Here is an 11,252-nt window from a genome sequence, read left to right on the forward strand (position 1 = left end):
TAACAACATTTATAATTAAAAAGTCTACCTGGACTCGGACTCGAACGGTGCATTTTCAACTTTGGGTTCCAGCTGGAGGACACTGACCGGGTGCATTTTCAACTTTCGGTTCCAGCTGGAGGACACTGCTCTAGACGGGGGAACTCGTCCTTCTAGCCCTGCACGGAATCCATCTATATATATATATATATATAAAACCAGGACTTGACAGGACAACCGATCAGTTCATTGCGTCGTCTTTATCGATCCGATTGAATGGAACTGACTTGAGAGGGCTACCAATCAATTCATTGCATCTGCTTTATCGATTCCAACCACTGGAAAGTCCTTCTCGTCGCTTTTTTTTTTTTTTTTTTTTTTCTCGAGCTTTTCTAATGACTTCTTACAATTATTAGTCACGCGGGACAGGGACTAGACGACAATTTTCCATCTGGTTGTCCAAGCGCGTTGCCGGTGCCCGCAAGTCAACGGTCTTGGTCATGGGTAAAATGCGATCTATAATGTTGTCTAATAATGTCTGTAGCCCTCCTGTGCCCTCTGCAAGAGAACGAGAGAGAGAGAGAGAGAGAGAATTGGTCCGTGGCGTTTCTAATAATTCTCCCAGTTATGGCTTCTGAAGGTGTGGCTGCTGGAAGGAAGAGAAAAAGAGAGGTTTGTTTCCTCTGGATCTTTGGGATTTTTTTTATTATTTCATCGACATGAATATGGTGGAATCGATCCTCTGCTTGGAGTTCAACCCCTCAGTTGCTAAGCATCGTCTGGAATGTTACAAATCTTCTTTAAACGTGAACGATTGAACCAATATATGTTCGAAATCATGAGATCCTGTCGAAACTCCGAGCACTAATGATGTTATACGCTGGGTCTGTTGAGCACTGTTTTGCTTTCCCCTATATTTAAAATGTCCTAAATTTGAGAAAATTATGAAAAGATTGCATGTAAATTTATGCACCGACCTTTTTTTTTTACAGCAGCGGCATTTGATTGCTAAGAAAATTGTGAGAATTTGGAACTATCAAGATGCATGAGTAGCAAAATTCAGTTGCTAAGGTTGCTTGCTTTGTTAGGTTCATCATAGGAACCATAAAACTTCATTTTCTTTTTTCCCTTGATTTGACAGGGATCACCTTCAAACTCATCGTCGTCGGGAATCATTCATGAAGTATTCTTAAGTTTTAGAGGTCCTGATACTCGCAAAGGATTCACGGATCACCTTTATAGCAGATTGGTAGATGCAGGGATCCGGGTCTTTAGAGATGACGAAGATCTCGCTGCCGGAAAAGAGATCAAGCCGGAGCTAAAAATAGCGATCAAGCAGTCAACGATCTCCATAGCCATCCTCTCCAAAACTTATGCTGCCAGTGAACATTGCCTCATGGAGCTGCAACAAATGTGGAAGTGTAGACAATCAGATGGACAGATTCTTCTCCCTATTTTCTATGACGTAAGTCCCTCCGATTTAAAAGATCCGCTTGGACATTTTGGAAGGTCCTTAAATAAACATAAGAAGGACAAAGTCGACGCAAAAATCATCGAAACATGGAGGGAGGTTCTTGCAAAGATCAAGAAATTAAGGGGAGATGAGCGGAAGAACGTAAAGGACGGGTAATTCTTTTACTTCTGGTTTCCCATTTTCTTTCCCAGATAAGTGGAAAAACTTAAAAAGGTATAGGATGATGTGAAAATTAACCCCGACCTTTTCCAACATATATTATGTGTAAGCATATGGATTATGATGCGTGCTAGAGAGATTTTTGAGTTTATCCTTATGAAATGGATTGGTTTTTAACAGGTTAAAGTTCTATGTGCCGGTTGAACGATGGGAAAATTATATAATAGTTTTAAATTTATTATACTTTTATCAATTTCAGTTGGAAATTATAAAGACATGATATGGCCGGCTGTCGGACGACTGGTGGATGATGATAATTTTAATAATATTTTGATTTTTTTTTCTTCTCTTTTCTTTATTTATATTTTTTTAATGTGACCGCTGTTCGTCGCTGTCCTGGTCCAGCCTCGTCCAAATCTGGGCGAGGCCATTGCGGCCGTGATGGTTTAGAGGAGGGTCGCGAAGCCCTCGCCACTGGCGCGACGGAGCTCGAGCCCTCTAGATCTGGCGGCTCGACCTCGACGCCGCGACAAAGGTTGAGCCTTCCAGATCTAGGGTTCAAGGTCGCGCGTGACGGAGCGCGCAGTTGTCCAGCTTGGTCAACATCTCGAAGACGCCGAGCTTGACATCATTTCGAAGGAACGATGGAGGACAAAGTAAGAAGAAGATTGGTTCGATTTTTTTTGCTTCTACGTTCATCGAAGATGGTGAACGCAGAAAGAAGAAGATAAACGGTAATCTCGAAAAGAAATAAAAAGGAGAAAGGAAAGAAAAACAATATAAAAATTAATACAAAAATTCAAAAGTAAATATTACAAAAAATTATTCATATCAGTGTATTAGTGATTTCCAGAAAAATTAATTAAATGAATTCAATTGATAAAAGATAATAAAATATATGACTTAATTGATGAAATTAAAATATTTAAATATAATAAATTTAGGACTTTTGCCTAATTTTTTCATCGAATAACCACTTACTCGATTGAAACGGCCATTTGAAAATGGCTCGACTTTTGACACGATGCGAGTTAGACCAGCCGACCTGGTCCACCACACTCCGTTGGTTTCCCCTTGGCGAGAACTTCTGTTTTGGAGATAGCATGACATCAATGTCGATATTGGTATGTGCATGAAAGGGAAATAGATCATGCATTAAAACTTGCTCTCCATATATATATATATATATATATATATATATATATATTAACTTTGTTGTCATCCCAGTGCTTCATCTCTTATGTCTGCAGGTATGAGTCCGAACTCGTAAATGTAGTTCTTGGTCGTGTCAGGGAGGAGTTGAAGAAGGATGACCAAGATTTACCCGACAAACTAGTTGGACTTGATCGTCATGTTCAAAAAATGATGAGAAAGCTTGGTGTTGTCTACAGAGATGGACGAGCGAACAGAGTATGTGGAAGTGACGTACGTGTCGTCGGAATATGTGGTGTGCGAGGTGTCGGGAAGACTGCACTTGCAAAGGTTGTCTACAACAAAATGCGTTCGTTGTTTCAAAAATGTAGCTTCCTCGAAGATATGAAGGCGGAAGAAGTCAAGTCTTTGCAAGAAAGGTTAATTGCTACCCTTCAAAAAAGAAGACGTGAACCACTTGATTCTTGTAGTGCTGGAATTAAGACTATCGAAAATTCATTTAGTAATACGAAGGTTCTCATTGTCCTTGATGACGTGTGTGAGGATCAACAAATCAAAAGGTTAGTTGGGAAGCTCACTTGGTTTGGTCCAGGAAGTAGAATCATTGTGACCACGGACAATGAAAAAGTTTTAAATGGTTACGATGAAGCAGTTGAAAAATACGACGTTCAACCAATGGAACTCCACCATGCGCTTCAACTCTTTCGTCGATATGCTTTTCTAGGGGAGGCTCCCCAAGACTACGAGTACGATTCCCTGTCCATAGACATCGTCAAAGCTATTGGAGGGCTTCCTATGGCTATTATACATCAGGCTTCAAATTTAAGCAAGAAAAGGAACGACAAAGGAACATGGAGATATACTTCAGACCATTTAAAAAACCGCCTACCAGAGGATATTTCACCCTGCTTTATGGACAGTTACGAATCTTTACATCCCCATTTACAATGGATGTTTCTCGACATAGCATGCTTTTTTATTGATAAAGATGAGAGGATTCCCCCTTACATGTGGAAGGCTTGTGATTACTATAGTCCATTGGGAATGGATTCCCTTCGCAAGTTGCATTGGTTGGAAAAAGGAGAAAATAATGAATTAAGAATGCACAATCTGATACGAGACTTTGGCAGGGACATTATCAAGAGAAAAGTTAATCATAAGCGCTGCAGGTTTTGGAATCACAGTGATGCACTTGAAATTCTAGACAATCCTAAGGTAAGTTTTCAAAGCCTCTAGACATTGTTGAGTTTGGGGTATCGTGATACAATTATAACACTCAAAATCTCACTTTCACAAAACTAGCTGCTACAATACTCATAGAGGACACTGCCTCCTACAAACACTCAACTCTTCCTGTTTTTTCGCGCTCTCGGACTGATTACTCTCTCCATAGCCGTGAGCCTCTCTCAATCTTAAGGCTTTCTCTGGCCTCTCTACTTTTCTCTCATCTCTCTATGTTACTACAAGTGTGAAGAGGGAACCATCTATTTGTGGTAGTCCTACGTCAGTGGAGTTACCTTAATTGTCAAGCAAGTCGACTTGTCAACTTGTTTTCTAAAAGTGACAGCTTGGTGCCTCAATGATTCGCGGCCAGTTTCTCTTCCTTCTTTACTAAGCAAAGGAAACTAAGATTTCGAGGCCAACAACTTTGACTTGTCTTCCAACAACTTGCGGCTTGTAGAAAATATGGTACAATTCTGGAAAGGTTTGATAGAGAGGCATTGCCTCGTCAACAGATTTTTTTTTAGTGGTTTACTAAAGATTTCAGATAAACCTTCCATTCCCATCAGCATAAACTTACTTGTCTTTATCCAATCTCGAACAGAAAATAAAGGATTTTGTTCTTAACACGATTCCGCTGATTTTGTAATTTTGATTTGTCTCATTTCATTAAAAGGAATAAGAGAAATTAAAGCTTTTCAAATTACTCATACGTTTTTCCCCATCCGAGACTTGACAGGGTTCTGAACGTGTCCAAGGCATTGGTCTCACAGTTGAAGAGGGTCCCGTCGACAGTTTTGAATGTGAAGGGTTTCGTGAAATGCCGAATTTGAAGTATCTCAGACTGGACCGGGCCAACATCCAGGGAGAAACTAAGAATCTTCCCCCAAATTTGCGGTGGCTTGATTGGCGAGATTGCCATTCCATTCCTAAGCTACATGATATGCATTTGAAGAAGTTAGTCATTCTAGATCTGTCTGGGAGTGTGGTCCCCCGAAAACAAAAAATCTGGAGTCAAATCATGGAGGTATGGCCAACCTTTACTTTTCAAATCTCGTTTTAAGATGACAGGTACAAGCGAGTAAAGTTTGACGCGCTCTTTTGCACGTTGCAGAAGGTGAAGGAATTGAAAGTCTTGAATCTACAAGGATGTCGTCTGTCAGGTGCATCATTGAAATTTCAAGCTCCAAACCATTTGGAGATATTGATACTGGAAGATTGTGATCAGTTATCTGCAATTGAGACATTCAGTAAACTGAAGAAGTTGAGGTCCTTGAATTTGATAAAATGCAAGGGAGTCAAGCAGTTGCCCCGAGAGCTGCATCGTATGGAATCTTTGACGGAACTTCTGATTGATCAAACTGACATCAGAGAAATTAATATCCTGAATGATTCTTTGAAGGAGCTTGAAAATCTTAGTGCTTGCTGCTGTCAACGTTTAGAATATATATCCCCAATTGCCCACCTAACGAAACTCAAAAGTCTTGCTCTGGATGATGCTATTAAATGGGGTCCGGAAGATTTTGAATTTCCTCCGAATCTTCGGAGACTTTCCTTAAGGAATTGTTCGATGTTCAAAAAACTTCCATCTTCCATCGGGGAGCTAAAGCAGCTGGAGGTAATGGACCTTTCACATACTACAATCACAGAACTACCAAAGTCAGTCAAGGAGTTGAAAAATTTGAAGACCCTAAAGATGGCGCACACTCACCTAGAACAATTTCCGGAGGATATTATGAAATTAGAGAACCTGGAGGAGATAGATTTCTCTTCCTGCACAGCTTTGGGGGGCAAGATGTGTTCCGGTACTTCAAGACTACCCCCTTTGAGATTTTTGAGCTTAGCATCATCCAATTTGGCTGGGCTGTCTACGACTACGAGCAAGAGCATTGTCCGTCATTGTCACCGCCTCCAAGCCCTTGACATACTTGAATGTAACCAACACACACTACCAAAGTTGCCCACCAGTTTAGTTATTCTCCGCTGGGGATCCAAAAATATGAGAGTCACCGACTTGTCATATCTGACATATCTAAAAGAGCTCTGCTTGAGAGATATTGAGCAGCCGGGGTCATTGAATCAAAAGACCCTACATATAAAGTGGATCTTGAGATTAACAAGTCTAGAGTCCTTGGAATTGTCTCTTCGAAATGTCTCCAAACTCCCCGGGAATTTTTGTGCCCTCACTCAGCTCCGGGAACTCACTTTATCCTACATGGAGGAGCTAGACTTCACACAACTTCCCTCGTCCTTATGGACTCTGCGTCTCAAACGCTGCAAGATTCCAGAGCCAAATTTTTCTAGTCTGAAACATCTGTCAGAACTAGAACTAGAGGACTGCGATTTAGCACAGATTGATGGTCTCGAAGATTTAAAGCTTTTGGAAGTCCTGAAAGTTTTTCATTGCAACCGGATAATAAACCTTAATGGGCTCAGAGATTTACAACGTCTCAGGAAGGTGCAAGTTTACCCTTTTGATGCTGACAGATTATCAGAATTACGCGAACGTGGATGTGAAGTGGACACTTGTCTCCCGCCTTCTTCTCGGTCTGTGGCTGGATAGTCTCTGTCCTGTACGAACTACCGTTGAACTTTTGAGTCTTCGACATGACATCTCCTAGTCTGAGAAACCGGGTGGCCACCTCTCTAAGGTACTCGCTCCAATTCTGTTTACAATTCATTTAACCGAAACAAAGTTGGATTTTATCAGTTCCGTGAACTCCTTATGCGTATATTGCATTGGATCTGTGCAGGGCCACAAAATACCCCGGGCAAAGTCTTCTCGTCAGGTGATTGTCAGTGGCATCAAGAATCTTGCATCAAAACCATTGCCGAAGGTAACGCCTCCACTCGAATTTCTGCATATTTTGTCAGTGTTCTATTTGTACTGTTTATATGAAGGTGTGATTCACCAAAACACCATTTACTGTTATTTGTAGCCTTAGGATGCATCATCCAAAGGCCATCCGCTGCCTCTCAGCTCTTCAATCACGAAGAAAGAGAAGACGAAGAAGAAAAACAAGATGCAGCATCCGTGTGCAACGTTGCGAGGACTTCACGGACGTGAACCATCACGGGCCTTCACTATTTTCAGCTCTGCTAGTGAGATTCGTCCTCAACACCGCCTTCAAGTTTTGCTTTTATTCGTTTCAGTTGATCAAGTCATCGGGTTCCGAATCTCCAGGAGTTCATTATAGGATGGCGAAGCGAAAATGATTTGATGGAGATCTAATTAGAAGGAACTACAAGAGAGTGTGCTCGTGATCGTGAAATTGAGTAGGATGATTGCGATGTTGAAAGAGAAAGAGGGAGATGGGTCTTTGAATTGATCTGCTGCATGGAAAAGGATACTTTTCATCCATCGTTCTCTTCTCTTCTTCTTATTCCATTTTCTTCCCTCTCGCACCTCTGAATAGAATCCGAGTTCATGGTGATGGGAAGCATGCTCTGTATTCATCTATACATCTATAAATAATAACAAAGCATGGAGAACAGAGCTTTTTGTCGAGGCACACCTTATTTTTCTTCTGCTTCTCCTCTTCACATTGCTAGAAAATACATATTGATTGAAAAAAGCAAAAGTATTGTTTTAAGTAAAAAATGGTTAATACCTTGAAAAACCCCAAACTGGTACACTTGTGACAAATTTACCCCAAATTATTTTTTGACCATAAAAAACTCCAAACTGGTATAACTGTGACAAATTTACCCCGACTGACCATAAAAAACCCTAAACTGGTACACTTGTGACAAATTTACACGAACTATTTTTTTGACCATAAAAAACCCCAAACTGGTATACCTGTGACAAATTTATCCCGACTGACCATAAAAAACCATAAACTGGTACATTTATGATAAATTTATCCCAAACTAATTTATTCGACCACAAAAAATTCTAAACTGGTAAATTTGCGACAAATATACCTTTCGCTAAATTGGATTAATACCACAAAAAAATCACAAAAGTTGTAAACTGTGACAAACAGAGCGTAAAATTATAACAGTCAACTGTCACGTGTCATTTAACTTAATAATTTGGTAATAAAATGTAACGAAAACTAGCAGGGGGTAAATTTGTCACAAGTGTACCAATTTTGAGTAAATTTGTCAAAGATATACCAGTTTGGGGTTTTTGGTGGTCAAAAAAATAGTTTGAGGTAAATTTGTCACAAGTGTACCAGTTTGGGGTTTTTCGGGGTATTAACCCGTAAAAAAAAACGTTCATACTTTTTTTGGTCATTGATTCATTAATGCTGATTTTGTTTAAGAACCGATAGAATCTGTAATTGGCGATTTGTTGCAATTAATGTTCTTTTTTTGGGTCAAATAATTAATGTCGTCGATTCGCATGTATAAATTGCTATACACATTACCGTCAATTTCAACATCTATTATATTGAAAAATAAAACTAATGCAATACATTTCGCTTGAATAAATGTATTCTAGTCCACCTACATTCTCTTCTGTCGCTATTTTTGCAAACATTCCATATTCCTTTCTGATGATTTAGATGATCTTCTGGCATCTAATAATTTCTATGTATAAACCAGTAAGTATTATTCAGTTAGCGTCTCTGCCCAGTGCCCACCGGTTCAACAGCCCTTTACCACAGAATTAGCATTTAATTGATAATTACTTTCATTTGTCATCTTTTATATAGTGCTTTCGTGCGATAATTGAGGTGGGATTGTCATTTGGGGAGCCAATTCGAATAACATGGTGGTTGGGAGAAGATAAAATGGCTCTTGAACTGCGATTTCTATTATTTTTCTTTTCCACTCTGACATTTAAAAATAACATATTGGGTGCAGCTGGGGTAGCCATATCAGCAATGCACTAAACCATTTCATTTGTCAAATAATTAATGTTGTTGATTAGCATGTGTAACTTGCTATACACATTACGGTCAATTTCGACTTCTGTTATATTGAAATATAAAACTAATGCGATACATTTCGCTTGATTTTTGTAAATCTAATTTGTCTCGTTTCATTAAAAGGAGTAAGAAATTAAAGTTTTCAACTTACTCGTACGTTTTCCCCCGTCGACACTTGACAGTCTAATGCATGTATCGAAGGCATTAGTCTCCCAGTTGGAGAGGCTGGCATCGTCCGTTTTACATTTGAAGCGCTTGGCAAAAATCGAATTTGAGGTACCTGACTGGATGGGGCTGAGATTGAGGGAAACTGTAAGAATCTTCTTCCAGATTTGAGGTGGCTTGATTGGCCTGAGCTATGTAATATGATTTGAAAAAGTTACTCATTCTTGATCTGTCTTGGAGTCCGGCCACCAAATATTCACAAGTCGGGAGGCAAATCATGGAGGTATCGCCGATGTTTGCTTTTTTAATCTCGAGTTAAGATTTTAGGTACGAGTGAGTAAAGTTTGATATCTTCTTTTGCACATTCATTGCAGAAGGTGGAGGAATTGAAAGTCTTGAACCTACGAGGATGTGATAAGTTACATGCATTGTTGGACTTTCAAGCTCCAGTCAATTTGGAGATTCTGATACTGGAAGATTGTACTCAGCTATCTCAAATTGGGACATTCATTCGCGGACTGGAGAACTTGAGTTCCTTCAATTTGAGAAACTGCAGGCGAGTCAAGAAGTTGCCCCCAGAACTAGCCCAGATGAAATCTTTGAAGGAACTTCTGATTGATGGAACTGGCATCGAAACAATTCATATCCAAAAAGCTTCTTTGCAGAAACTCGAAAAACTTAGTGCTTGTGGCTGTGAAAAGCTGAAAGATATATCCCCAATAGGCCACCTAACGAAACTCGAAAGTCTTGCTCTGGATGGTGCTATTAATTGGCATCCGGGAAATCCGGAACCTTTTGAGTTTCCTCAGAATCTTCGGAGACTTTCTCTAAGGAATTGTGAGAGGTTGTTGGAAGTTCCACCTTCCATGGGGAACCTGAGGCTGCTGGAGGTGATGGACCTTTCATACACTGGAATCATAGAACTACCAGGGTCAGTCAAGGATTTGAGATATCTGAAAACGCTGAAGATGGAACACACTCACCTACAAAAATTTCCTGAAGATATTGCGAAGTTGGAGAAACTGGAAGAGATAGATTTCTCTGGCTGCAGAAGTTTGGGGGGCCAAGTTAGTTGTGATATTTCAGGCTTATCCTCTTTGAGAATTTTGAGATTGTCGTTGTCCAATGTGGCTGGGCTGCCTCAGGGCATTTGCGGTCACTCTCGCCTCCAAATCCTTGACGTCCTTCAATGCAACCAACTTCAAGCACTACCAGAGTTGCCCGCCAGTTTAGTCAGTCTCCGCTGGGGATCCAGAAACATGGCAGTCCCCGACTTGTCATATTTGACAAATCTGAAAGAGCTATGCTTGAAAGATTATAAGCAGCCAGAAGCGGGGTCATCGGGTCAAACTCCAAATGTTGAGTGGATCACGAGATTACCAAGTCTAGAGACCTTGCAACTGTCCGTTTCAAAGGTCACCAATCTCCCTGGGAATTTTAGTGCCCTTACTCAGCTCCGGGAACTCTCTTTATCCTACATGAAGGAGCTAGACCTCGCACAACTTCCCTCCTCAAGCTTATTGACTCTGCGGCTCAAACACTGCAAGATTCCGAAGCCAACATTTTCTAGTCTGCAACATCATCTGTCAGAACTAAAACTAAAATACTGCGAATTAGCAGAGATTGTTTGTCTTGAAGATTTAAATCGTCTGGTAGTCCTGATAATTTTATATTGCAAGGTGTGACAAACCTTAACGGGCTCAAAGATTTACCACGTCTCAGGAAGGTGAAAGGTATCTTTGAAGATCGACCCAGTCTACCAAAATTATCCAAGCGTGTTAAACAGGACATATACCCAGCGGCTTAATAGTCTCCGTCCTGTACGAACTACTGTTGTACTTTCGCGTGTTCAACAGGACATCTCCTTTTAGTCTAAGAAACTGGAGAGCGACCTAAGGTACATGCTCCAATTCTGTTTACAATTCTTTTTATCCGAAACAAAGTTGGATTTTATCGGTTCCACGAATTCCTTTTGTGCATATTGCACTGGATCTGTGCAGGGCCACAAAATACCCCAGACAAATTCTTGGCATCCAGCCATTGGTAGCGGCATCAACAGTCCCGCATCAAAACCATTGCTGAAGGTAACCCCTACACTTGAATTGCTCCATATATTGTCAGTGTTCTATTTGTACTGCTTTTATAAAGGTGCGATTCACCAAAACACCGTTTACTGTTATTTGTAGCCTGTAGGATGCATCCTCCAAAAGCCATCTGCTGCC

General features: G+C 40.4%; 2 protein-coding genes across 3 annotated transcripts; both read left to right on the forward strand.

The window, feature by feature from the left end:
* Positions 1 to 394: 394 nt before the first annotated feature.
* Positions 395 to 7,494, forward strand: LOC108958634 (disease resistance protein RUN1-like). 2 transcript variants are annotated; one of them, XM_039308229.1, is made up of 8 exons: positions 395 to 651; positions 1,121 to 1,605; positions 2,863 to 3,979; positions 4,725 to 5,012; positions 5,100 to 6,636; positions 6,739 to 6,822; positions 6,925 to 7,087; positions 7,170 to 7,494. In XM_039308229.1, exons 1-5 carry the CDS (start codon positions 514 to 516, stop codon positions 6,546 to 6,548), a joined length of 3,477 nt encoding a protein of 1,158 aa, XP_039164163.1. In that variant the 5' UTR covers positions 395 to 513; the 3' UTR covers positions 6,549 to 6,636; positions 6,739 to 6,822; positions 6,925 to 7,087; positions 7,170 to 7,494. The 2 variants fall into 2 exon arrangements, with proteins under 2 accessions (XP_039164163.1, XP_039164162.1); XM_039308228.1 differs by having other exon boundaries at positions 6,925 to 7,494.
* A 1,557-nt stretch (positions 7,495 to 9,051) lies between these two features.
* On the forward strand, positions 9,052 to 10,715 carry LOC120291895 (disease resistance protein RUN1-like). The gene is made up of 2 exons (XM_039309695.1): positions 9,052 to 9,177; positions 9,405 to 10,715. The coding sequence occupies exons 1-2, from the start codon at positions 9,052 to 9,054 to the stop codon at positions 10,713 to 10,715; spliced, it is 1,437 nt and encodes a 478-aa protein (XP_039165629.1).
* Positions 10,716 to 11,252: the final 537 nt, after the last annotated feature.

Source organism: Eucalyptus grandis, chromosome 3 (genome assembly GCF_016545825.1).
Source record: "Eucalyptus grandis isolate ANBG69807.140 chromosome 3, ASM1654582v1, whole genome shotgun sequence".
Classification (NCBI taxonomy): Eukaryota; Viridiplantae; Streptophyta; class Magnoliopsida; order Myrtales; family Myrtaceae; genus Eucalyptus; species Eucalyptus grandis.